General features: G+C 43.8%; 1 protein-coding gene across 4 annotated transcripts in view; it reads right to left on the bottom strand.

Annotated features, from left to right (window-relative positions):
* ACYP2 (acylphosphatase 2) overlaps nucleotides 1–22,619 on the bottom strand; it is a 53,612-nt gene extending 30,993 nt beyond the window's left edge. The window contains exons 1-3 of one of the 4 annotated variants that reach the window (XM_035110967.2): nucleotides 22,335–22,619; nucleotides 19,453–19,469; nucleotides 16,325–16,434 (exon numbers count right to left, since the gene is read on the bottom strand). In XM_035110967.2, the coding sequence (XP_034966858.2) occupies nucleotides 16,325–16,434; nucleotides 19,453–19,469; nucleotides 22,335–22,386 (179 nt within the window). In that variant the 5' untranslated portion in view covers nucleotides 22,387–22,619. The other 3 variants (XM_060273133.1, XM_035110966.2, XM_060273132.1) reach the window with 3 other exon arrangements.
* Between the last annotated feature and the right edge of the window lie 4,431 nt (nucleotides 22,620–27,050).

Raw genomic sequence — 27,050 nt, 5'->3', positions numbered from 1 at the left:
TTTATAGGGCATGTGAGCAGTCACAGTCTGAAGTGAAAAGAACTGGATCCCCTTCAGTCAAAGCAATTAGCGTGTGCAAATTATGTAAGTAATCCTCTGATGAATGGTTCTACAATTCTATTTATAGGGCCGGCCCTAGCACCAGGCAAAGAGAGGCAACTGCCTCAGGCGGCAAATGCTGTTAGGCAGCAGGGATCATCTCCCAGGTGTTCCTACTTAACAACAACAATAGTAATAATAATGATTTTAGTTACAGGTGATTAGCCGTGTTGGTCTGAGTCGAAGCAAAATAAAAAAATTCCTTCAGTAGCACCTTAAAGACCAACTAAGTTTATATTTTGGTATGAGCTTTCGTGTGCATGCACACTTCTTCAGATACAGAAAACTAAATAATGATTTTAGTTTTCTCATTTATACTCCACCCATCTGGCTGGGTTTCCCCAGCCACTATGGGCGGCTCCCCGCAGAATAATAAAACATGATCAAACATTAAAAACTTCCCTAAACAGTGCTGCTTTCAGGTATCTTAACCACTTAAGTCATGCCCTGTTGATGGACAAGAGATGTGTTTATGCTACATGGTCTGTCCTGCACTCATTCATTCATTTAACTTACCACCTTTCATCTGAAGGTCACCGGGCAGTTTAAAACATAAAAATGCAGAATAAAAGCAAAATAAGTAACATATTAGCAAAAAAACAATACCTCCCATAACCCACCCCTCCCAAGCCGTTGCCCTCGGGTTTAGCTACCCTTATTGCCATGACTGAAGTAAGATCCCAATATCAGTCCAGTATTTTTCTGGACTGGAGGGGGGAACCAACTTGCCCTTTTCCTCAAGCAGAAATGTATCTTGTGCTGACCCGAGCATCTTTTGAAGAGCTGGGGACTGAACTTCAATCTTTAAATCAATGAGCTGCACTAAAAATAAAATAAAATAAAATATGGATGTATAGTAGAGATTGATGATTCTGTTGATTTTGGTTTCTTCCCATATCTCCTTTCCCCACACTTAAGTTCAGTTCTCCGGATCAGTTTGCTTTTTAAAAATTACTCGTGGAAATTCATCAGCTGACTGCAATTTTTTTCCTTACGTACACATTTTTGTATGCAATTTTGCCTAATGTGCTTTTTTGTGTGTGCAAAACAGTTCTCCCCAAGGGCTTTTTTATTCAGCTCATCGGACCTCAGTTCCGGTACCTATCAGGAGGGTGCTACTATAAGATGACCGGGAGTCCCCGTTTCCCGGGGACAGTCCCCGGATTTACAAATCAGTCCCCTGACAAAATCCTATCATTCCTATTGAAGTTGAAAAGTATCCCCAGATTCATTGAAAAAAATCTGGTAACCTTATGCTACTACAGCACTGGTTCTCCCTAATATAGAATGTACTTTTCTACATTATTTTCACTAAGGTGTGCTTTTTCCGGATGCTTTACCCCAGTATATTCATTTTTGTACTCCTGATTTGGCTGGAGAACTACACTGCAAAATTTGGAAAAGTGTGAATTTCAAAGGCTGGCTGTGTTTTGGTTCTCATATTGTTTCGGAAAGAGCAAACTGAGCATCAGGAAGAATTTTCTGACAGTAAGAGCTGTTTGACAGTGGAGCAGGCTTTCCTCATAAGGTGGTGGACTGTCCCTCATTGGAGGTTTTTGAGCAGAGGCTGGATGGCCATCTGTCATGAATGCTTTAGTTGAGACTCCTGCAATGCAGGGGGTTGGACTAGATGACCCCCCTGGGTTCCTTCCAACTCTTATGATTCTATGAGATTAGGTTAGGTTCATGTTTAAATGCAAACTTGAAATGAATTTCTCCTCCAGCCCTACCATGATCTCTCACACATCTATGCACCTTGTGAATGCCACCCCTAAATTCACTTTGATTTCACCCCCACTTCCCACTAATATAATAGACACAGTATTTAACAGCATGCATGGACATCATTAATGCCGTAGATAGTGCATTATTACCATTGTGTTCATCAAGTATCTATGTACACCATTCCTGCTGGCTATATTTAGTAGGCACTTTATTGCTTTTTTGATATAAAAGAGTTGCTGTGAAAATAATAAGCATTGGAAAATGACATTTGGTTATGGTTGTGTGTGTGTGTGTGTGTGTGTGTGTGTGTGTGTGTTTAATCATTTAGATTACTGATATGTTTCAAAACAACATTTTTGGATTGCTGCTGTTATGTTGTTAGTGGTTCCAGCTCCTGCCAACCTAGCAGTGCAAGTAGATAAATAGGTACCACTCTGGCGGGAAGGGAAATGGTGTTTCAGTGCGCTGCTCTGGTTTCGCCAGAAGCGGCTTAGTCATGCTGGCCAAATTCAAACCAACAGAATGTATTTACAACATATGTAATATCAAAAACAAGACTGGAAACTGAACATATCTAATATAATTCACATGAAGACAAATCCTATATCTCTCTGAAAGTCCCTGTTGATATGAATGGAACCAAATGGCAGAAAGTCATTCAGTAAGAAACAAGCTGAAAAGCTTTGTATTGCAAAGTTCCAAAGTAGCTAAAGTAGTCAGCGAACAGTACTCATAGACTCATGCACTGTTCCGCAAGCATATATTTATCCATATGATGGATGTGTTCATGAGATACATCAATTTTCTGTTTCTGCGCTAAAGAAGTTCTCACAAAACAGTGTGTCATTCCATAAACACTGTCCGACAAGTTTGTTGACAACTTCAGCTACTTTGGAACTTTGGAATACGACAAGTTCGCTGACTACTTTAGCTACTCTGTGTACAAATATTATTTGTGGAAGATTTGGTATTTAAATAAGCCTGACTTTGCCTCTAAGAGGAAGAATGAACAATGAAGCAATAATGTGAAAGACTTCATTGCAGAGAGTGAATTGTTTCAGGATTTCTTCCAGAAATTTTAAGTCCAAAAACACTCTCATTGTTTCTTTTCTTTTTTAGGGTAGAGCAGATCAGCTGCTGTTAAAGGAGTGGACCCTTACTGATTGGAACTCCACCTCACGCTGTAAATTATCCAGAAAATTAATCTCAGTTGGCCCAACTTGAAGCCCCTAAGAGTTTCGCTTTCTTAGAAGAGGACATTTGAAAAGAATTTGCTCCACCCTGCATCGCTTGCCAACCCAAGGAAGGCTCTGTTTCATTTCCCAGAGGTAATGATTCTAGGAAAATTGTCCCGGTGGCTCGGAAAGCAGAGAGCACAGGAAGTGAGGGTTTTGAGACCTGGCTGAGAACTGAAGCCAACTCCCTGGAACGAAGCCATTGGACACATGTAAGATAAAACATTCCCTTCCTCTTCACCAAGGATGACTGCTTAGGGAACAAAAGAAATTAACCAGCGAACATTCCCCACATATGAAATCAAGGGTTTAGCATGATTTGTCCTTTTCCGTATGAACTGTGAACTTGGGAGTGGGAGACCTTCTTTTTCATTCATATTTGTTGAGAGCTCCATGCTGGAAGTGGGTGAGCTAGATTTCCCCCCTCTTGGAATACTGGCAAACATTGAAAAATGGTACACCCTTTGTTCACGGAGGAACTAGGACTTCAGTTTTTGGTAGAAGCAGCTTTCCTCACAAACCACTGATGGGGAGTTGCGGTTAAGGAGATTGATGCCGAAATCCAGCATCACCTGAGCTCCGTGAGTGCGGCTTTCTCCCGATTGAAGTGCAGAGGTGTTTGAGGACCAGGACATTCACAGAGAAACCAGGTTACAGGTAGGTAGCCGTGTTGGTCTGGATCGAAGTAAAATAAAAAAATTCCTTCAGTAGCACCTTAAAGACCAACTAAGTTTTTATTTTGGTATGAGCTTTCGTGTATCTGAAGAAGTGTGCATGCACACGAAAGCTCATACCAAAATAAAAACTTAGTTGGTCTTTAAGGTGCTACTGAAGGAATTTTTTTATTTTACAGAGAAACCAAAATGCATGTTTACAAAGCTATTGTACTACCAACCTTACTGTATGCTTGTGAAACACGGACCACTTATAAATGCCATATCCAACTCCTTGAAAGATTCCATCAATGGTGTCTCCGAAAAATTTTACACATCACTTGGGAAGACAGGTGAACAAATGCCAGTGTACTAGAAGAAGCAAAGATCACCAGTGTTGAAGCAATGATTCTTCAACATCAACTTCATTGGACTGGTCATGTTGTGTGAATGCCTGATGATCATCTTCCAAAGCAACTACTCTATTCCAAACTTAAAAATGGAAAGCGTAATGCTGGTGGTCAGCGAAAGAGGTTTAAAGACTGTCTCGAGGCAAATCTAAAAAAAATAGTAGTATAAACACCAACAATTGGGAAACACTTGCCTGCAATCGCTCCAATTGGAGAACAGCCTTTACCAAAGGTGTCATGGGCTCTGAGGACACTCAAACTCAGGATGAAAAGGAGAAATGTGCTAAGAAGAAGGTACGCTTGGCAAATCCACACCTGATCAACTCCCACCCAGAAACCAATCTCTCCACTGTGGAAGGACGTGTGGATCCAGAATTAGCCTCCACAGTCTCTTATGGACTCATTGTTAAAACCATGTTTATGGAAGACAATCTTACTCAGCTACGAGTGATCACCAAAGAAGAAGGCTGTTGGGGAAATTTGGAAAGAATATTTAGATTTGGAAAGAATATTTGATTTGGAAAGAATATTTAAATTTGGAAAGAATACATTAGATGACACAACCTTGATGGCAGAAAGTGAGGAGGAATTAAAGAACCTTTTAATGAGGGTGAAAGAGGAGAGCGCAAAATATGGTCTGAAGCTCAACATCAAAAAAACCAAGATCATGGCCACTGGTCCCATCACCTCCTGGCAAATAGAAGGGGAAGAAATGGAGGCAGTGAGAGATTTTACTTTCTTGGGCTCCTTGATCACTGCAGATGGTGACAGCAGTCACGAAATTAAAAGACGCCTGCTTCTTGGGAGAAAAGCAATGACAAACCTAGACAGCATCTTAAAAAGCAGAGACATCACCTTGCCGACAAAGGTCCGTATAGTTAAAGCTATGGTTTTCCCAGTAGTGATGTATGGAAGTGAGAGCTGGACCATAAAGAAGGCTGATCGCCGAAGAATTGATGCTTTTGAATTATGGTGCTGGAGGAGACTCTTGAGAGTCCCATGGACTGCTAGAAGATCAAACCTATCCATTCTTAAGGAAATCAGCCCTGAGTGCTCCCTGGAAGGACAGATCGTGAAGCTGAGGCTCCAATACTTTGGCCACCTCATGAGAAGAGAAGAATCCTTGGAAAAGACCCTGATGTTGGGAAAGATTGAGGGCACTAGGAGAAGGGGACGACAGAGGACAAGATGGTTGGACAGTGTTCTCGAAGCTACGAACATGAGTTTGACCAAACTACGGGAGGCAGTGGAAGACAGGAGTGCCTGGCGTGCTATGGTCCATGGGGTCACGAAGAGTCGGACACGACTAAACGACTAAACAACAACAACAAATTTAGATTTGATGTTGTAGTCTTTCCCAATCTTTGGATCCTGGTAACAGCAGAAACAGAGTATATTCTAAGACACGTGAGGCCATCACTTTCCTGGAGCTAAGTAGGTCAGGATCTGGTTAGTGCCTGGATAGGCGACTACCTGGCAAGCACATCCATACTGACTTGGGTTCCATGCCACGTGGGATATAAATGTTAGAAAATAATTAAATCCATAGTCTTGTGAATCAGTTTCCTTTTTAGTTTCCTGGTCGTCTGATCATTCATTCATTCTTTTTTCAGTAAATGTATTGTTAATGATTTGTTGTGCAGCTTCCGGGTGTCTCCTCTACAGGAAGTGCCTATGGTGCAAGGGCACAGCATTTCTGCTGGATGCAATGACTTTGCTGCTGGGGAAATGCAATTCTTCCTCTAAGTAGCATGTCCATTTCTGTTGAGAGAGCTGCATCAGCTTAAGATCAGACATAGATATTCAACTTACATGGAGGGAAGGAGTAAAGGGGAGGGAGCAAGGGAATGTTGCAGACTGAATTTAAGGCTGGAATAATGAGGCACTTAGGCGAAACCAAAATTGATAGGATTCGTCCATCCCCTAAACAAGACCACCGGTCTAAATGGCTTCAGTTCTCCTTGCAACTGCGCAGACAGCCATTGCAACCCGGCTATCCAAAATACCACTTCATCTGGAGAGGACAGGGATTAAACCAGGGCTTTCTGTATGCAAAGCAGCTGCCATGGATGTATTGGGGCCCCTTTCATGTTCTTCTATAGCTCAGCTAAAGAACACAAAGGCACTCCAAGCTGGGGAAAGTGCTGACACAGGGAGCAAACTGACTAATGCACAAGTGCATTGAAGAGCCTTCGACTACAGTGGGCTTTAATTCATGCCCTGACACTGCCAGCGCGCTCTGCATGCCAAGTGGCTCGAGCTCTTGACTCCTGAGTGCTTCTCCCTGGCCTCCTTCGTGCTATTGCCATCAGTCTCTTCCTTTCCTCTTTTCTCCTTCGCGCTTTCTCAAAGGGAGTGGGACAGAGAGCCTGGAGCCAAAAACAACTGATGGAATAATAATAATAATGAGGGGGGGGTTCATTGCCAGGGCAGCCTGTGCCTGATCCTCCCAGCAACGTTGGGGTGGTAGTGGAAAGATTGCAACGGAGCCCTTCTGAGGGCACAGCGATGAAAATGAATGGAGAGGGAAGGATAGGCAAGCATTCCATAGGAGCCTGCGGGGGATCTGGAGAACACAACACACACACACACACACATAGATGAAAGATAGTGTTCTATAGTGGTTAGAGCACAGCTTTCCAAACTGTGTGTTGGCTGCAAGGTGTAGGTGTGTCACGTGAACACTCCCCATGCTCCTCCCGGGGCTGGAAAGGGGTTAGTTGAACTTCCGATTTGCTAGTACAATGGAATTACTGTGTTGCGAAATGATGCATGTCTAAAAAGCGTGTCACCAACGTGAAAAGATTGGAAAGCTCTGGGTTAGAGTGTTGGACTTAGGACCTGGGAGGCCAGGGTTCAAATTTCTGCTCAGTCCTGAAGCTCACCGGGTGAGCTTTGGCCTGTCACTGACTCCCAGTAGAACCTACTTCAAAGGATGGGCAAGGTTACAGCACAGATATGGTGGCTCTCCCCTCTCTAAGGATGCTGCCCACATCCTCAGGCTCCACAAACTGAAATGCTTTCATTGTCACAGGACAAGCAACAGCCAGATACATCCACAGGATCTGATTCAAACACAGCACTCAAGTCACGAGCGGATCCAAGCAACTTTGTCTGCAAAGTGTGCCACAAATTTATCACAGCGGGCTGTCGAGTAAGCTTCTTGTGGGCCAGGGTGCATAGCCACATAGAAGTAACTCCTGTTGAGTTCACTAAGGCTTACACACCAAGGTACCTGGGCACAGGGACTGCAGCCTTAAAAGAATTGCTTAATTCTCCCAAGGAAATCAACCAGACATAACTCTTTGGGCTAGATTGGGCTGTTTGTTGCCAGTATTAATATGGACATTAAGTGTTTTTCTGCACTGGTCCAGTAAAACACTTCAGCTGCACTGTACAGACCAGAAACAGTTCTCTTTGCAGAGCATTAAGCACAGTGACTGGATTCTTGTTGCGGTAAAAGCCTTGTAGCTTTGCAGCAGAAACGACCCACGGAAGCCCAACTTTCGAAGACAGTTTTATTGCAGACAGATAACAGAGAGCTTTCAGACATGACTGCTCTACACCCCACAGGCAAACAAAACAAACGCAACATCTTAACAACTTAACGACTTAACAACTTAAATCACATGACCTTGCTACTTTGCTCTTTGAAGAGGTGTGTGTCCAAAATTAGGTGTGAGACACTGTAGAAAAAGATGAATATGGAAGGTGAGCTGGAAGTAACATTTGTTAAACTTATGGAAGTCAATTACAGATTTTGAAATAGTTAATAGTAGATTTTGGGATGCACCTAGGAGCATAAACGGCACACTCACTCGCCGGATCATTACCTTGTCGTGGTGAGTGGGCTTGCATGTTCCTATGACCCTTGTGAGCGAAGCCGTCGGGAATCTCGTACTCCCAGCAGGGTCACCCAAGGCGGTAAGGTCAAAGGGAAGGAGCTAGACACAGAATGATCCAAGAAGTCCTCAACGGCAGAAGAGGCGTATGATAACAAGTGGTATGTTACAACGGCTGTGAAGGCGGATGAAGGCTGCAGCAGACAGGAATCTACCGGTTTGTCGTGACTACTTCATGCTATCGGAACAGAGCCCTACTGCGAAGACTGTGCGTTGGTCAGCGTGCACTGTTCTACACACATAGAACAAATTCACGCACAGGCATCTTCCAAAAACCCAACCTAAACCTCAAAAGTCCCATGGCAATCGGCAAATGGTAACGGGGGCAGGATCGTGAAATCTGGAAGCCCCTAGTCATGAACCGGCACATGGGCGGTGGATACAGATTGATTCGTTCTGACTCAAGGAACGAGGGAGTTGAGCAGCTCGGCAGCTGTATCCATGACTGAGCAGCCCTTTTTAGGATCCACTCTGTTTACAAAGCTATTGTATTACCAACCTTACTACAGTATATGCTTGTGAAACATGGACCACTTATAAACGCCATCTCCAACTGCTCGAAAGATTCCATCAACGGTGTCTCTGAAAAATTTTACACATCACTTGGGAAGACAGGCGAACTAATATCAGTGTACTGGAAGAAGCAAAGATCACCAGTGTTAAAGCAATGATTCTTCAACGTCAACTTTGTTGGACTAGTCATGGTGTGCGGATGCCTGATGATGGTCTTCCAAAGCAACTACTCTATTCCGAACTTAAAAATGGAAAGCGTAATGCTGGTGGTCAACAAAAGAGGTTTAAAGACTGTCTCAAGGCAAATCTAAAAAAATGTAGTATAAACACCAACAACTGGGAAAGACTGGCCTGCGAGTGCTCCAGTTGGAGAACAGCCTTTACCAAAGGTGTCATGGGCTTTGAAGACACTCGATCTCAGGACGCAAGGGAGAAACGTGCTAAGAGGAAAGCACGCTTGGCAAATCCACACCGTGATCAACTCCTGCCCGGAAACCAATGTCCCCACTGTGGAAGGATGTGCAGATCCAGAATTGGCCTCCACAGTCACTTACGGACTCATTGTTAAAACCGTGTTTATGGAATACAATCTTACTCGGCTACAAGTGATCGCCAAAGAAGAAAACATAACTAAACTCCACAACTCTGCTGTGAATGCATTAGAAAGTGTGGGGTGGGGGAGAGGCTAATATACAATTGCTAGCTAGCTAGCAAAGCTTGTGGCATTTCCATGCAAAATGACCTTTAAGAGCCAAGAAAATGTCATGATTCAGCTTCTGCGAGGAGACGTTCTGCAAAATCCCAATTAAGAGATTGTATTAAGCCTTCAGCTGGCATAAAGAATTTTGCCACATTCATACAAATGAGGGACAGCAGCACCGTGGGAATTTGGTTTCCATGAATTTGGAGAGAATCCTTAATATATGTTGATTACTTTAATTGCCAGCATTTAAAATGAGTGCACAGGCCTTCAAATTGGGTGCAAACAATATCAGACAAAGTTTAAGAAAATGGGAACATAGAAAGATGACTTTTGCCTGGGGGTACTATTTGTCCATCTAACCTAGCATTGTCTACTCTGGCTGGTAGCAGCTCTTTAAGGGTCAGTCTCATGAAGATGTTTTTCATCATTGACTGGTGCTTGATCCAAGAGATTCCGGGGACTGATGAACCTATGGAAGCCTTCCCAACTTAGTACCCTCCAAATGTTTTGCACCATAACTCCCATCAACCCTAACACAGCTTGAGCTGATGGGATATGTAGTCCAAAACACCTGGAGGGCACCCAGTTGGGGATAGCTGACCTAGGCCCTTCTGCAAGCAATGCACAACCAGGGCTTGCAAAAATCCTGAAAGAAATTGGGAGTGGTGGAACCCGGTTAGTATGAAACTCTAGAGAACTCAAAATTGCCAGCTTTGCTTTGCTGCACTGTACAGGTTAAGAGCATGCAGCCACTGTGGGAGGAGGGCATTGTGGGGGCAAAGGTCCTGATCCAAACCATACTTTGCAATATTTTTTTTAAAAACAAACAAACCGAAAAACCTCCACATTTACCCAATTTCTTCTTGCATTCTAATGTCATTTACAGTCTTCGGGACACACAACACTGCTTTCCCAGCAGATCTTACAAGGGTGCATAGGATCATAGGGAAGGAGACAGTCATTTGGATATCCTGACCCAAATCCATTCAGGGCTTTCAAGGTCCTTGAACTGAACCTGGAAACAGATCAGTAGTCAGTTCAACTCGAGCAACCTATGAAGCAATGACACGTCCCAGAGGATAAGCATCAACCAGAATGTTTGCTGCATCAAATTACTGGAATTTGGAATCAGCCTATGGAATGGTTGAACAGTAGATTCAGGGCAAGACATCCTTACATGCTGCTTGGTTGCCTTGGGGAAGTAGGTTGTCAACGTGGTGCCCACCGGTGCCAGTGTGCCTGCCAGTATCTCCTGTGGTGCCCACATAGAGTCCCCCCCCCGAATACACAGTGTATAAGCCTTCTTGCTCAGGGTGCACTGCCTCAGTGTCTCCCACACTGAACATAGCCCCTTCAACACATGCCTATTTCAATGGGTGTCAGGATTGGACAACCAGCCTCCCAGCTTCTCCGTGGGAGTGCGGCACTGGTGGCTGAAGTGGGTGCCTTTCCGCCCCACTGGTGGAAGGGCATGCCAGTGGCCTTGTCAGCAAGAAGATTTCCCACAAAACATCTGGCTGGCCACAACGGGAAACAGGATGCTTGACAAGATGGGCCTACAGTCCGACCGAGCTTGAATATTCTCTCCTGTCTTTAACAGTGGCTTAATCCATGTGATGTAGTGGTTAAAAGCAGTGGACTTGTAATCTGGTGAACCGGGTTTGCAACCCTGCTCGAATGATTATTGAAAATCCCAATGGTGTTAATTCAGCTGAGGTGCAATATTCATCAATTGCCAGCGCTCTCTTCAAATTTTCCATCAGGAACACGATTACTACTTATAGCCTCTGGCAGGAACAAAGAACAGCCTTTTTCAACCGCTTCTAAATTTACATTTTGTCCTCGCTCTGGAAAATAAATTTACCTCCACCTCCAGCAAGCTTCCTACCTCCTGCTCTGGAAATGAGAATTATGCTGCAACGTAAACGTGGAACAAGCTCCGCACCAAAAAAGGAAGGCCTGTCGTATCATGGCAGGTTACTATAGCAACAATTGGAACAGCTTCATTTTTGGACTACAGATCAAAAAGCACAGCTACGAATGCCTCACCATTTGTGCCACTCCAAAACAAAAAGCAAAAATCAACCGAACAGGAATCTTCTCAGTTTTTGTCCTGAAACGTTTTGAAACAAACATACTGTACCAAAGTGAAGTTCGCATTTGTTGCCCCATCCACTTTTGCCCCTGGCCCTCACAGGCCTGTGGCCCTCAGGATGAAGACATTTCCGCACCCCTTTTCTAAGGACAAGCCGTTTGCATCTGCATGCATTAACGTGGGCTGTGCTTTAAAGAACGGCCATGTCTTTCTGTGTGCTGGCTTGACGTGCGCTCTTAGAAATAGCAATAATAAAGGACACGAAACAGGTGGCATTTTGGTGATGCAAGAGTCCAGTATCCTCTCCTCACTCTATAAAGGACATCCCTTCTGAAATGCCCAGCCCCTCAGAAAAGGGAGGAGCAGAAAGGCGCACATTGTATTGCTTGGGCAGGGGTAGGCAACCTAAGGCCTGGGGGCCGGATGTGGCCCAATTGCCTTCTCAATCCGGCCTGCGGACGGTCCAGGAATCAGCGTGTTTTTACATGAGTAGAATGTGCCCTTTTATTTAAAATGCATCTCTGGGTTATTTGTGGGGCATAGGAATTCGTTCATTGTTATTTTTTCAAAATATAGTCCGGCCCACCACATGGTCTGTGGACCGGCCCACAGATGAAAAAGGTTGCTGACCCCTGCTCTTGGGCTTGCCGATCAGGAGGTCGGTGGTTCGAATGCCCATGGCAGGGTGAGCTCCCATTGCCATGTCCCAGCTCCTGCCAACCTAGCAGTTTGAAAGCACACCGGTACAAGTAGATGAATAGGTACCACTGTGGTGGGAAGGTAAATGGTGTCTCCCGTGTGCTTTGGTTTCCGTCAGTGTTCCATTGTGCAGATGTGGTTTAGTCATGCTGGCCATATGACCCAGAAAGCTGTCTGTGGACAAACGCCGGCTCCCTCGGCCTGAAAGCGAGATGAGCACCGCAACCCCGTAGTCGCCTTTGTCTGGACTTAACCGTCCAGGGGTCCTTTACCTTTACCTTTTTTTACCTGGAGATTGAAACTGGGAACTCCTCCAAGCAAAGCAGATGCTCCACCACTGAGCTATGGCCCATTTTGATTGGCAACACAGGGACTATTAAGACGCAGTAGGAGGAAAGATCCCATGTTGCGGGGAAAGAAGAGATTGTCTCAGGAGGCAGCTAAAAATAGGTGAGCATGTTACCATTACCCATCAAACAGCTCCACCTAGAGCTCAGAAAGTTAGGTCCTTTGAGAAGCCATGCTAGTTCCACTTCAGCAAGACTTGTTTATCCATAAGCTTTCTAATTTTATGCTTGATTATACTTCCCATCAGTTTTCCTAAAACAGGTGTTACGCTAAACAAACCGTAAGTTCCTGGATCCCCCCAAATCCCTTTTCAAAAATTGCTGTTACACTGCACACTTTCCAAGGTACGTATTTTTGTTAGAAGATCAACATTCTCACATTTTCTCGGCAACTGTCCATTTACATTCCTGCATTGCAGAGGGTTGAACTAGATGACCCTCAGGGTCCCCTTTCAACTCTACAGTTACGATTCTATACATATCCGTTAAATCAGATAGCACTGTGCTCAATATTGGTTTAACAACACCTACAGCTTGCCTCAGCTCCTGGGTGCCACTTAAGTCCAGGTTTGCTGAGGGGAACTGAAGTTCAACCATTAATCCAGCATTTCCTCTTTAGGATGCTTCTTTGTTTTCATTCTCCATCTCAAGGTGACCCTGAGCGTTTTGGCCAGGACAACATGCCTCCCCCCGTACTCAATTATTCTTGGATCCTGGTATCACCACCCACAGTGATTCTGTGGGGTTTCAAACTTGCTAAGACTCTATGTCCTATTTGACATACAGAGCATCACCACCCCCGAAACACCCTTCTTTGTCCCTTCCTATACAGTTTATATTCAGAGATAACTGTGTCCTACTGCTTCTCTCCAATCCACCAAGTTTCCTTTATGCCTACTGTATCTATGTCTTCTCTAAGAAACCAACCCTCCAGCTTGGCTTGGAAGTTTCAAGCATTAGCGCATCAACACATAAAATAGGGCCTCTCTCCAAATGTGTTTGATACATGCGCTTTACCCTACAGACCTTTGGCTCTCTGAATTGCTGCTGTGTGCTCCTGCCCTCCAAGCGTCTAGTTCTACCTCACCCACACCTGAACAATCATAAATATTTCCCCCCTCAACCTGATGATTTGTTCTGAATCAGCTCCTCTCGACTTCCCCCATGCAATCAGTTTAAAAGCTGCTCTGCTACCTTTTTTAAAGCACCGTATCCCTGGCTCTATATCTCCGTCCCCAGACCAAAAAGAATATGACATTCCTATCTTGAAATCAAAACAACACATAAATTAACGGCCCCATCACATGTTATGCGAAACGATCAGCAATCTTGGCAGAAATACAGCATTTCTACCAAACTAATTGCCTCTAATCAGCCTTACACAACAGAAATTAGAATGCCTTTGATTTATTGCATTCTGTTTCCCCAGCATTACTCAGTACTCTAGTCTTCTTCCTTCCAAGTACTAGACTAACAAGCCTCCACCCTCTGCCCTCACCCTTTTCATCTTGGCACCTGGCCACGTTTGGAGTTCTGTTTTTACACGGTTATAAGAGGAACCTGCAACAAAAGGGACTACACCCTCACCTCCCAGCAGGACTGCTCAAGTTATTCAGGATCCATCCCAGGCCATCCAGGATGTTCTCTGGGGATAGCCAACATGGAGCCATCTTGATGTTGAAACAAAACAAAAAAAATTCCTTCCAGTAGCACCTTAAGAGACCAATTACGTTTGTCATTGGTATGAGCTTTTGTGTGCATGCACACTTCTTCAGATACGGTAGATGCACACGAAAGCTCATACCAATGACAAACTTAGTTGGTCTCTAAGGTGCTACTGGAAGGAATTTTTTTTATTTTGTTTTGACTACGCCAGACCAACACAGCTACCTACCTGTAACTACATCTTGATGTTGTTTGACTACAAATCCCACCACTCCTGAACACTGACTATGCTGGCTGTGGATGATGGGAGCTGGAGTCAAATACTCTCTTGATGACACCATATTGACTATGCCTGCTATATAACGAATGCATGTATATGCCATGAATATGCAGAAATTCAGAATGTAGTTCAGGGTGCAACTTAATAAAAAACCCACCAAGTTTCAATCCCTCATTTTTTTGAAGATTTGTTCAAAAGCATGTGATCAGCAGCTGGTGAAATCTCTGAGGTCAGAGGGGTGTGTGAATACAATTCTCAGTGATCGGGGCTGGGACTTCAGTGCCAAGCAGAGTTCCTTGACCCACTAGATTAATTATCACAAGCAAAGTAAATAAAGATCCATAGTAAAAACAGCAGGACAAATCATGCAAAATAATCACACAGATGTGTATCGATCTCGCCCGATGGGAGTTGCAGTCTAAATATATGGAAAGCATCAGGCTATCTGTAAAAAACAACTCTATGGAACTCAGAACTCTATGGAACCCCTGCTCTCCCTATGGTGCAGATTCAGTTCATTCTTCAAACAGCTTTGCAATATTTTCCAATGAAAAAGCTCCGCTCATTGTTCCTTCTGACTCCTATAGCTTAGGCTTGACCCATAGGCACAACTGGGTCTACTGATGATGTGTGGCCAAATGGGTGTGTGGGGGTCCGATTGCGTCCAACCTTCTCATCAAAGATTACATGTTCTTGCCTATGATGTCATTAGCAAGCTCCCAAACCGAAAAGGATCTCAGCAGGCCCCAACTCCACCTTGAATGCCATCCTTTGCTTGGGGCCAAGAGACATAGGCTGGTCGTCCACAGATCCCCATCTCCTGGCTTTAGAAAGCTGGAAACAGCCGTATAGCAAAGGAAGGAGGACTCTTAATAGGAATGCTTAACATTTCCTGGCAAATGTAAGCCCTAAGGGGGTCTTCTATCAACAGCCCCTCCTTCTAAAGGGCTTGGGCAGACTTCAGATTGTTTAGGAAGGTGGGTATCCTCAGAAGTCACATATCACCTTCATAAAATGAAGCCACAGCTGCAGCAATTATGCTGGTTCCCTTAATAGGAAACCATTTGGCAAGAGACCGTTCTGTCTCTGGGCGCTTGTAAGCCATTTCTATTTTCAAGCAGGATTCAGTCATATGCCAGCAAATCCAGGTGGTACAATTCAAGCGGATATGGAGCTCTTGCACAACACTGGGAGAGCAGGCTTCAAATCCCCACTCAGTCCTGAAGCAAGTGGCCCAGTCACCATCTCTCAGCCTAAGCAACCTCACAGGGTTGTTGCGAGGATGAAATGGGGAGGAGAATCGCATAAACCGCCCTGAGATTTTTGGAATATACAAGTGGTATATAAATGTGATAAATAATAAAATAAAATATCAGACATTTACAATAAGAAGTGTGACAGGGAAATGCACTGAGAAGTATGGGGTAATAAATATTTGACGCAATGCTGGAAAACCTCCCCAAGAAACACATCAGAATGAATGCTCAATAAACAGCCAATGTTGTCTAACTTCCTCTACACACTTTGTGCAAATAAATTAGAGTGAATGCTTAATAAGCTGGTCATCTGGAAGTGACAACAGAGCCAATCTCTCTAATTTACACATCTAGGGCAGTAGCCAACATGTTTCATGTGTGCAGATTACCGCTAGCACAATTGGAACATTCTCCCTCTTCTCCCTCTGCATGCCATACCCAAATCTGATCCAGAGGGTTGAGAGGATCCCTAGAGCAGATACAGGGATTGCCAGGGACTGTAGGAGCTCCACTGTGAGCTAACAGACATCCTTGGTTTGACCGAACTACTTACTTAACGCAAGGTTGAATATAAGTCCAAGTGAGCAAATTGTTTCATTTAAGACCTGGAGGAAGTCCAGTTTAGAGCTTCAGTATCATTTCCCCAAACCATTTTGTTAATTGGCAGAAGCGTTTTAACCAATCCAGCAAGTTAGTGAAGCCAGCACAGCACACATTTCAGAAAACACTGTACAGTACTTACATCTCCTGTACTTTATCTTCTGGACCCTGTACCTGGCCAGTAACCGTCCCTTGTCTGGTATTTTTAACCCAGCCAACTACTCCCATTTTCCTAGCTTTATCTTCTGTATACTGGTTGAGGGTTGCGGGTAACGGGGGGGGGGGGGAGAAGAAGAAGAAGATACACAGATTTTATGCAGTATCTGAAATCGTATAATGCAGCTCAGCCTTAAAACATCACATTTCTTTCTGCACAATTTTCCCCCTAAGGATTCAAGAGGACCAACAGACATGGAGTTGCATCTCACAAAAGTCGTATCTCGCTTTGCAGAATGTCTGAATGCCGTGTGAAAGTCTCAAGAGTTTCCTGTTTCATCCACACCAAGAAATTATGGTTACTGGCTGTGAAACAAGCCATGATTCAAAAACAAACTTTATAAATGATGATTTAGAATCCTGGCTTGTATAGAAACTGCCCACCATAATTTCCTGGTTCAGCAAAACAGGAAACTATGGTGAGTTAGCAATCTTTGCTTTGCATCCAGGTGTGCAACAAAGAGAGGAGCAAATGAGTTGTGTACAAAACCAAAAGGCTCCTTCATCTGGCTTATTAAACACAGATGTAAGATCAGGCATAGGCAAACTCAGCCCTCCAGATGTTTTTGGACTACAACTCCCATCATCCCTGACCACTGGTCCTGTTAGCCAAGAATGATGGGAGTTTTAGTCCCAAAACATCTGGAGGGTCGAGTTTGCCTATGCCTGTGTAAGATCATCCAAGTGTTGACATGGGTGTTTAACAACTGCAGTTAGAACTTTATGATGGGGCATTTCTTGGAAGAGTGAATTTGAGATTACATTCTCCCACTGCTGTTTAAAAATAAAATTTTACATACTTTTACAGTACACTGCTTGCACTTCTATTATGTTCCTGTTAACATAATTTGCAAGGCATCTTAAGTTTAAAAGGACAAAGTTGGACTACTAAGGAAAGAAAGACAAATTGCATGCTGCAATAAGCCAGGAAGTCTTCATTTAACTTTCATTCACTATTAGCATTCAAACTGGGAAACCGTGGTTACAAAGTTCAGAACAAACCAGAATCTAACCATGATTTGAAGTTGGTGTAAGAACTTGGCTTGTTCCATACTTGCTCACCAGAATTTCCTAGTTTGGACAAAACTGGAAACTATGGTTAATTGAAGACTTCTGGGTTTGATAGTGGGACACAGAGAAGGAGAAGGTGCTGCATGTGCCAGAACAAAGCTCATTAGTATCTGAATAAAGTTATTAACTTGCTTTGGGCACACAGAACATGTTGCATAGTTCATTGGACTCTACTAAAAAGAGAAAACTGAATTAACATTAGCTCAGTGTATGGTTTCTGACTTCCCATCTTGAAAGCATGTACAGTACTGTATCATTTTGTTTCCAAAGCTCCCCCACCCCCAGATGTCCAATGGGTGGGATCTTAGCTGCAAAGAGCCCGGCTATTAAGAAAGAAATTAAACCATTAAGGTCCATTTCTTAAATCACTTGCAAATCTCTGAAGCTCTACTTTCATTTCCAACACCAGCATATAAATAAAATCATTTGCTCAAAGGCTAACATTTTCCAAAGAAATCATCAAGCTATCTACAAGCTCTCAGTAACACCACTTTAAATTATCAGATGGACCTCTGGCCCAGAGAGAGACCCTCCACAAGCTTTGAATAGAGGCAATAGAGGAATAGAGCCTTGTATGTTTAGTTTTCAGGGGCATTGTATTTTAACAGGAACATGTGTCCACATTTACAGTATTTACAGTAGAACCTGATTTTATGAACTAATTGAGGAGATAGGAGTTCATAAAATAAAGTTCAGAAAACTGCTTTTGAGCATTACAGCAACTACAGTGCTTTGAGTGAGAAAGACAAACTGAAATGCCTTTTGATTTATTTTTCAGTCATACAGTGCATTATCAACAGCAACAGATCTATCATTGGACTATGTCAAGAATCAAGTTTTTATTATTGTCTTTTCTTGCTGCCAAAAGTTCTGATCTTATTTTTGCTTGAGAGAATTCGCTATCTTCTTTGCAGCCAAATCTCTCAGGCTTTTCAAAAATAGGAGCTGTACCACATCACTTTCTTCTTGATCTTCCAGCCACTGCAGAGCTATTTCTAATGCATTGTAAGCTTCCGAATGTGAGGGTCCAGGAACGACAACGGTGTTGTAAATGCTCTCGGCGTCAGAGTCCTCCTCTGTTTTGAAATCTGTAAATTCTTTTTTGAGGCATTGAGCGGCTGCCTGATCAGCAGAAAGCTTCTCATGATGAACACCAAGATGGTGAATCCCGTGGCGAGACTTGAACCGCGCCAGCCATCCTGAGCTAGCCTTGAAGTCAGGGTTGCCATTCAATTTCTTGTTCATTTCTAAGGCCTTTTCACATAGAAGTGGGCCTGAGACTGGCTCGCCAATATTCCTCATGTGGGAAAACCAAGCGTACAGAGCATCTTCCAAGGTTGAGTTCTTTGCGCATTTCATCGTCTTCCGCTTCTTTTTGCCATTTTCGCTGCCCATCGTTGAGACAAAATGCAGGAGTGTGTCTTTGTTTTTCTTGAGTTGTGAAATCGTGGACTTCCCAATTCCAAACTCCTCTGCCAACACTGTTGCCGTTTCGCCTTTCTCCAACCTTTCCACAATCTCTATTTTGCTTTGGAAAGTGAGCACAGTTCGCTTGCGTTTCTTGGTCACTGTGAAAAACGGCGTGTTGCTCAAACATAATCTTTCCATGCTGTATGTTTGGGAGTATGGGCCACGGGAAGATCAAGGGGCAAAAACTTTTAAGTCTATGAGACCTTTGCACAAAGTTAAAGTTCATGCATATGTACCGTGGTGCTTTTTTCTCATCTGGTTGAGTAAGATGGCTCATAAATGTATTGTTCATACAACTAGTTTTCATAAAATCAGGGTTCTACTGCATTTTATAAAAAAGGATCTCCGTTAAAACACATACCACAGATACATAATACTTAACTGTTCAGATTAGCTTTGAAAACTTGGCATTACAGACTCTTGGGGTCTCTGTACAGGCCAGAGGCCTTATTTTTATTCTTAGAAATATGATACAGCAGCGATGAAAGATTGATGTACTTCATGTTGTCTTACCATTCTGAAACATACACCTAGGAAAGAAGAAAAAGAACATTAAAATAAATAAATGTTTTTATTCAATCTAGTGCAGCAACATTTTAGCATGTTCAGGAAACAGGATGCCAGAAACATTTATAGGAAGTTGTGCACGTTTGCCACGAAGTTTTTGTTGTGCTCGGTATAACTATTTGCAAATTGACAGATGATTATGAATAACTCCTATGTTCTCTGATGTAGCAAGCGAGATTTAGATTTGCTGTAGAAATGAAGCTCAGCTGTGTGCTCCTGATCTTTATGAATGTGTCTGCTGAATTTCATGGAGATACACAGCCATATGCAGGGGGCATTTTTATCTACTGTACTTCTATAGGTTTGGATGCAGTTGTTTTATATTACCGTATTTAAAAGTTTGCTGGTTATTTTACTTGTTGGGTTGGTAAGAATCAATGAGCTTACTTGTTGAAGTTGTTTGTGTGACATGTATGTAAATCTAAAATGAAATAAATAAATAAATATAGGTTTGTTTTTGCAAGAATCTTATAGAATTGATTTTTGTCAGCATGTGTGTGGTTTTATTTGTGATTTGTGTATGTGTGTGTGCACGTTTCAGCTGCTCTGAAAGTCTCATTGAGCCAGGCTATATAAAATAAACATAACTTAATAGTTATATGCAACAAGAGCTGAACTGAGACCGGAGAATGTCATTTTAAAAGCTTTTCTTTTGACTAGCCTGTTTTCTGCAGCTGGGGGAAAAGGATGAAGCCAGTACTGTGCAGGAAACATAACAGCCACAGTTATTTTTGTCCACTACTTGGTGCTGTTGCATTCACTTTTTTTCCATTCTCCTTCCTGATTATCCTGCTTCCTACGGCCAATTAGCAGGAGGGAACAGACAGCCCCATTACTTTAAATGGCATATGCTTTACTTCCCAGTGAAATCAGTGGGATTAAATATTTCTTTAGATGTACCTTGCCCAGTGTATGAAACTGGTTACCATTCCTTGTATCTTACACCATATTAACTTTAGTTGAGCACCTGTGGATGAAAGCTGCAAATTTAAGGATGCTTTCAATGCAAGAAACTCTGTTGAATGTAGTGGGATGAATTGTGTCACAGTAAACTTGTTTAGGATTAAGTTTCCAACTCATATATACAGTATGAGCTGAATTATGTAAGAAAATAAATTTAACAATGAGGTTGCAACATCTTATAATATAAAGTTATTTGTTTTCCTGATGATAGGTCAATGAAGTTCATGAAAGGGTTACGCGGGATCCCTATACAACATATAATTTATACATGGTGGATCCAAAGTCATTGTACATACATTCTTAACTTCTATGTTATGGATTCTCTTCACATCTAGCTACATGCTCTCTATCCTGGCCACCTTTTAGCTATGGATCCTATATACAGAAGATAAATTTTTCCATGTCTTCCCACACCTCCACCACTCTGCTGAAGCAAAGTACAGTAGGTTCAGATCTGTTCTGTCCCTGGATGGGAGACTGCCTGAGAACCACATGCCTTGGGAGGTCCCATGATGGAAGAAAGGCAGAATTTAAATGTAAGAAACAGAAAATTAAATAAATTTTCAGTAGTGGCCCGACAACAGTGAAATGCCCTTATCATCGGGCGCCACCTTTAGAATGCAATCCTATACCTGTACACACTTACTGGGAGTGTCCCACTGAACTCAATGAGGCTTACTTCAGAGTGGACATCTATAGGATTGTGTGATCCTAAACCCACTAATGGGGGAGCAAACCCATTTACACTCAATAGGATTTGCTTGTGAGTAAACATGTCTTTAGAGGGACCCAGGTGGCGCTGTGGGTTAAACCACAGAGCCTAGGGCTTGCTGATCAGAAGGTCAGCGGTTCGAATCCCTGTGACGGGGTGAGCTCCCGTTGCTTGGTCCCAGCTCCTGCCAACCTAGCAGTTCGAAAGCACGTCAAAATGCAAGTAGATAACTAGGAACCGCTACAGCGGGAAGGTAAAAGGCGTTTCCATGTGGTGCTGCTCTGGTTCGCCAGAAGTGGCTTTGTCATGCTGGCTACATGACCTGGAAGCTGTATGCCGGCTCCCTCGGCCAGTAATGCGAGATGAGCGCGCAACCCCAGAGTCGGTCACGACTGGACCTAATGGTCAGGGTCCCTTTACCTTTAAACATGTCTTTAACCTACATGCACAACAGCTCGTTTACACCTCGTCTTTAAACCCCCCCCCTCCATTTTGTTCCTCTGCTTCTCCCTTATTCATTACCAATGTTCATTATTTGTTTAGCCAACCAGGCAGTGTGCAACGTTCTTCACTGACGAAATACGCGCTGAAGGGTTCTTTGAGGTAGAGGATCTTGCATTTCCTCTCCTTAATAACAGCAATAACAACAACAACCCTATTAAGCCATTTAAAATAATAACAGTTGCAGTCTTAGGCTGGGGGGGGGGGGGCTGCTCCTCCTGAAACCAGTAAACGAAAGAATGTGGGGGGGGGAGGAATTCTTACAATCGAAGCAACGAAATCAATTGGCGTTAAAATGCCCAAAGCAACCACCTTGCACTTTTTCGCTTTCCCTGCACGTTGCGCATGCGCAGCAGAGTCCCTGCGTAGGGTGGGAAGCTCTACTTCTGGCTAGCGGAGGAACTCCGAACGTTACCCGTAACCGCACATGCGCCGCAGGCGACGGTACTTGCGCATGCGAATTCCCTCCCTTTCTCGCGCCCCCCTCTCGGTAAGCTTCCACAGCCTGAGGGAACCTCGCGCATGCGCCCTCTCTCCCTTTCCCCTCTTCCCCTGGTAATTCGAATACAATCCCCCTCCCCCTCCCGCTCATTGATTATTATTATTATATTATATTAATAATAATAATAATAATAACCCGGCCGCTGCTCACCCTGCACCCGGCCGAACACTTCGTAATCCACCGATTTGAGGACCCGAGACATGATGAGGGAAGCGTCAAACCGCCAGACCCGGCACCGGAGACCACCCAGCGCCCCCCCCCCGCAACGCAGCGTCACTGGTGGGGAAAGGGCAGCGAGAGCGCCGAAGAGAAGACGCGAGAGCGGCTCCAATAGCCTTAGCTGGCGGAGGAGGTCGCGACGGAAAGTCGGGAGGCTCAAGCTTCGCGGGATAGCGACCGCCCGCCTAGTCCGGGAGCGCAGCCGCCACCGGCATCCCTTTCTCTCTACGAGGAGGAAGGAAGTTGGGAGAACCTTCACTTCTCCCTAAAGCTCTCTGCTGGAGGGATGGGATGTGGCCGGGAGGGAAGGGATACAGGCTGGGCCCCTTACGACAGGGATACCGCGTTAACTCCCGCTCCGCATTCTGCTACAGAACCCGGTCGCTTGGCTTAGCGTTGACGGCGCCTGCCCTTTGGAACTCCCTGCCTCTTGATGTAGAGCCGTGCCCTTTCCGGCCACTGCTTTGAATGCCTTTCCTGTACAGAGCATATATAATATTATTTCCCAGGCATGGGCGTAGCGGGGGGAGGGGTATTTTATTGATAAAAATAAATTAAAAAAACCATAAAGCCTGCCCCCCCCCCACACAAAAATCCTGGTCCCACCCATGTTCCCAGGGCAGCTTTGACTGACACCACCTCTGTTATTTTCAGTGCCAGGTTTTTATTTTTAATAATAATAATAATAGTGGAACTATGGAACTCACTCCCACAGGAGGCAGTGATGACCAGCAACTTGGATGGTGTTAAAAGAGGGTTGGGGAAAATCATGGAGAAGGCTATACAGATTCATCCGCTATGGAACTTGGGGAGAGGGCTAGCTCAGTCACTGTTAGCATAAGCTACCTCATCCTTGGGGCCTTGGATACTAGGTAAGGAAGTGGTAAGGAAGTAATGGATGAATAATCCAATTAAACAGAATGGCCCCCAACTAATTTGGCAGCTGTTGCTTTTTTAAAATAAGAATTTTTAAAAAGTATACACAAAATGGGAGACTTGCCCTTTTCTCTCATATGCAGGAGAAAATGCTTTGATACATAATTCCAAGCATTTCAAAAAGGATGTGTTTTCCTTAATTCTGAATATATATATATATATATATATATATATATATATATATATATATATATAACACACACACACAAATGTATGCAGATTTAATTGGTTAATTTAAGAAAGGGAAGATAAAATTCAGAGCTGAGCTGAGAGGAAGTGGGAGGACATCAGATAAATTTAGAAGCAATACGAAAGAAATAAGCTTAACTAACGCCCAAAGAGTATTCTAGGCATCCTGGAGACTCAAAAGGTCACACTTCGCATACTGTACTAAATTCCCAACCAACAAAGGTCAGTTTTCTTCCTGAAGCACATGCAGGGTAAACTCCCAGTTTGTTTTTGTGAGTACAAAATAATATGCAGGGAACTCCAGATATGGCTGGTGTAGGATGGTTGGAAAATGCTTTGTTGGTTGCTGCCCCCTGCCAGGAATGCATTGCAAGTCAAACCATTAACAAATTTTAGAGGAGCAATTGACAGCTTTAAAGGAACAGCAACCATCCCCTTCAGCTCAACAGGTACATGGGACCCATTTTTTCAAAGGTGATTTTGATTTTGAGTTGGACACAGAGAAAGAATTAAAAAGGCAGGCATAGGCAAACTCGGCCCTCCAGATGTTTTGGGGCTACAACTCCCACCATCCCTAGCTAACAGGACCAGTGGTCAGGGATGATGGGAGTTGTAGTCCCAAAACATATGGAGGGCCGAGTTTGCCTATGCCTGAATTAAAGAGGTGTGAAGCAGAACAGTCTCAAGAGGAATGGAGGGCTATAATGTGTACATTGCCAGAGCAATAGACTAAGGGGAGGGGTTTCAACAGGCAAAACCCCCAGCAACCTCCTCCTTTTAGCCCCAGCCAGTATTGCTAATGGTCAGGGATGATGGGAGTTGCAGCCCAACAGAATCTGAAGGGGCACAGGTTCCTCACCCCTGTCTTACGGGCTATGCCTGGGTTCTGCCATTGGAAGACAAAACTACCCAATATAGACAGCAAGAACTCTGTACAGTCGTACCTTGGATCTCAAACGACTCATGACTCAAATGTTTTGGCTCCCGAACGCCGCAAGCCTGGAAGTGAGTGTTCCAGTTTGCGAACTTCTTTTGGAAGCTGAACATCCGACGCGGCTTCTGATTGAGTGCAGGAAGCTCCTGCAGCCAATCGGAAGCTGCGCTTTGGTTGTCGGAACGTTTTCAGAAGTCGAACGGACTTCCGGAACAGATTCCGTTCGACAACATAGGTACGACTGTACATAGATATTCAATTAGCATAATAATAATTGGCCACTTGAGGCTAACCTAATTTCATAGAATCATGGAATTAAAGTTGGAAGGGACCATGTGAATGATCTAGTTCAGGCTTCCTCAAACTTGGCCCTCTAGATGTTTTTGACCTACAACTCCCATGATCCCTAGCTAGCAGGACCAGTGGTCAGGGATGGTAGGAATTGTAGTCTCAAAACATCTGGAGGGCCAAGTTTGAGGAAGCCTGATCTAGTCCAACCCCCTGCAGTGCAGGAATCTCAAGTACAGCATCCAAGACAGATGGCCATCCAACCTCTGCTGAGAAGCCTCCAAGGAACGAGAGCCCACAACCTCCTGTGGGTGTCTGTTCCACTGTCAGCTTTTACTGTCAGAAAGTTCTTCCTGATATTTAGATGGAGTGGGCTGCTCCTGGGTTTTTCTATCATTGGAAGATGGTAAAGCAGAGTTTCTATCATCAGAGACAAAGACAGACTTTGTCCATCACCATCCTATTTGTCCGAGGTGACTCTTGGGAGAAAGGTACGCTTGGGTTCTGTCGCGGTACCCGAATCAGATAAAGTTATAATTGTCTCAGGCTTTGTACAGGTTCAAATATCTAGCACATTGCTGAGTTTATGGGAAGAAACTCTAAAAGGGGTAAAGATTAGAATCATAGAATCATAGAGTTGGAAGAGACCACAAGGGCCATCCAGTCCAACCCCCTGCCAAGCAGGAAACACCATCAAAGCATTCCTGACAGATGGCTGTCAAGCCTCTGCTTAAAGACCTCCAAAGAAGGAGACTCCACCACACTCCTTGGTAGCAAATTCCACTGCCGAACAGCTCTTACTGTCAGGAAGTTCTTCCTAATGTTTAGGTGGAATCTTCTTTCTTGTAGTTTGAATCCATTGCTCCGTGTCCGCTTCTCTGGAGCAGCAGAAAACAACCTTTCACCCTCCTCTATATGACATCCTTTTATATATTTGAACATGATTAGATGGCTCTGTTCCTCCACCTTGACACTCCATGTGGAATCAGGCAACTATGTTCCTCAATGCCTTCCTTGTGGGGGGTCACAGTCAACAGGAGCCTTTGAGAAGAGATGTTGACTTTTGATGTTATGAGAAGGGGCTTTTTGTTAAAGTGATCAACCTTTTTTTTTTTAAAGCATCTTTTAAAATCCTAACTGAAAAATCATGAATTCCACACTCCAATCTGGATCATAAATCCAGAAAGGAACTAAAACTTTTGTAAAGTTTGCAATTCTGCTGCAGATTGGATTCCCAGAGACTCAACTTTTGGAGTTATTTAAAGCCATCGGAATTGGTACTTGGTAGAACCCTCGTTTCCTAGGAAATGGGGGGATTAATTGTTGCCCTTTTCACACTGTGATGGCAAACCAGGTGGGAGTCATGGGACTCATGAAAGAACTAAAGCAACAGGAAAGTGTGTGGGTTGCCCCAATTGTGGCTTTCAGTAGTGGTGGGTTGCCAAACTACATCATGCAAAAGATTGGCGCTGTTTAATGTGTTTTCATTAACGACATGAGCCCTGTGTTTCTTCCTAGAAGCAACAAAAGAAACTCTCATTAGCAGCTCAAGATTGTGAGGCATTAGGACTATTCCCAGCAGGCATTTCAATCAAATCTTGCTGAGTGGATTCTGTGATTGACAAAAAACTTCAGACCGCAACTTGGTTTCACGTAATGCATTCACTTCCATAGGACAGCAGCTCCAAATTGAAATATTGTGTTGAAATATTGTGTGTCTGACACCAGTGGAACAAATGATATTTTATTTAGGTGTTATTGGCTTTTAAGTGAACCTTTATTTTACTTTAGCTCCAACTGCATTTTCAGGGCAAACCCTCACAGTGCAGCTTACAATAGAAATGTTAAATGCAACACAAAGAAAGGACATTGCTTCCAGGTCTTTAGATCATATGGTCACGGTTTGCAGGCTTTTCAGAGTTTTTTGGTGTGTTTTTTTGGTAACCATGAGGACTAGAATCACATTTCTGTGCATTGACTGGCATGTAGCTGAATTAGTCCCCATTCAGCCACAGTGTTGTTGACTACATGCTTGCATTCCATTGCCTAGAATAGTAGAGTTGGGAGGGACCATGAGGGTCATCATCTAGTCCAGGCATGTCCAACTTCCAAGAGACTGCAATCTACTCCCAGTATAAAAAAAACTGGCAGTGATCTACCCATTGTCATTGGAGGGAGGAGGAGCATGCGGGGGGTAGGTGGATTGCCCACGTTGTTGAGCTTTTTGGGGGGAGGATTGCACGGAGTTTTTAACTATCCTGAAATGTTTTGTACACAATAAGGATCCCTCAATCTAGCAG

The sequence above is a fragment of the Zootoca vivipara genome, chromosome 3, assembly GCF_963506605.1.
Source record: "Zootoca vivipara chromosome 3, rZooViv1.1, whole genome shotgun sequence".
NCBI classification, from domain to species: Eukaryota; Metazoa; Chordata; class Lepidosauria; order Squamata; family Lacertidae; genus Zootoca; species Zootoca vivipara.
This window is presented reverse-complemented; position numbering and strand designations above follow the sequence as displayed.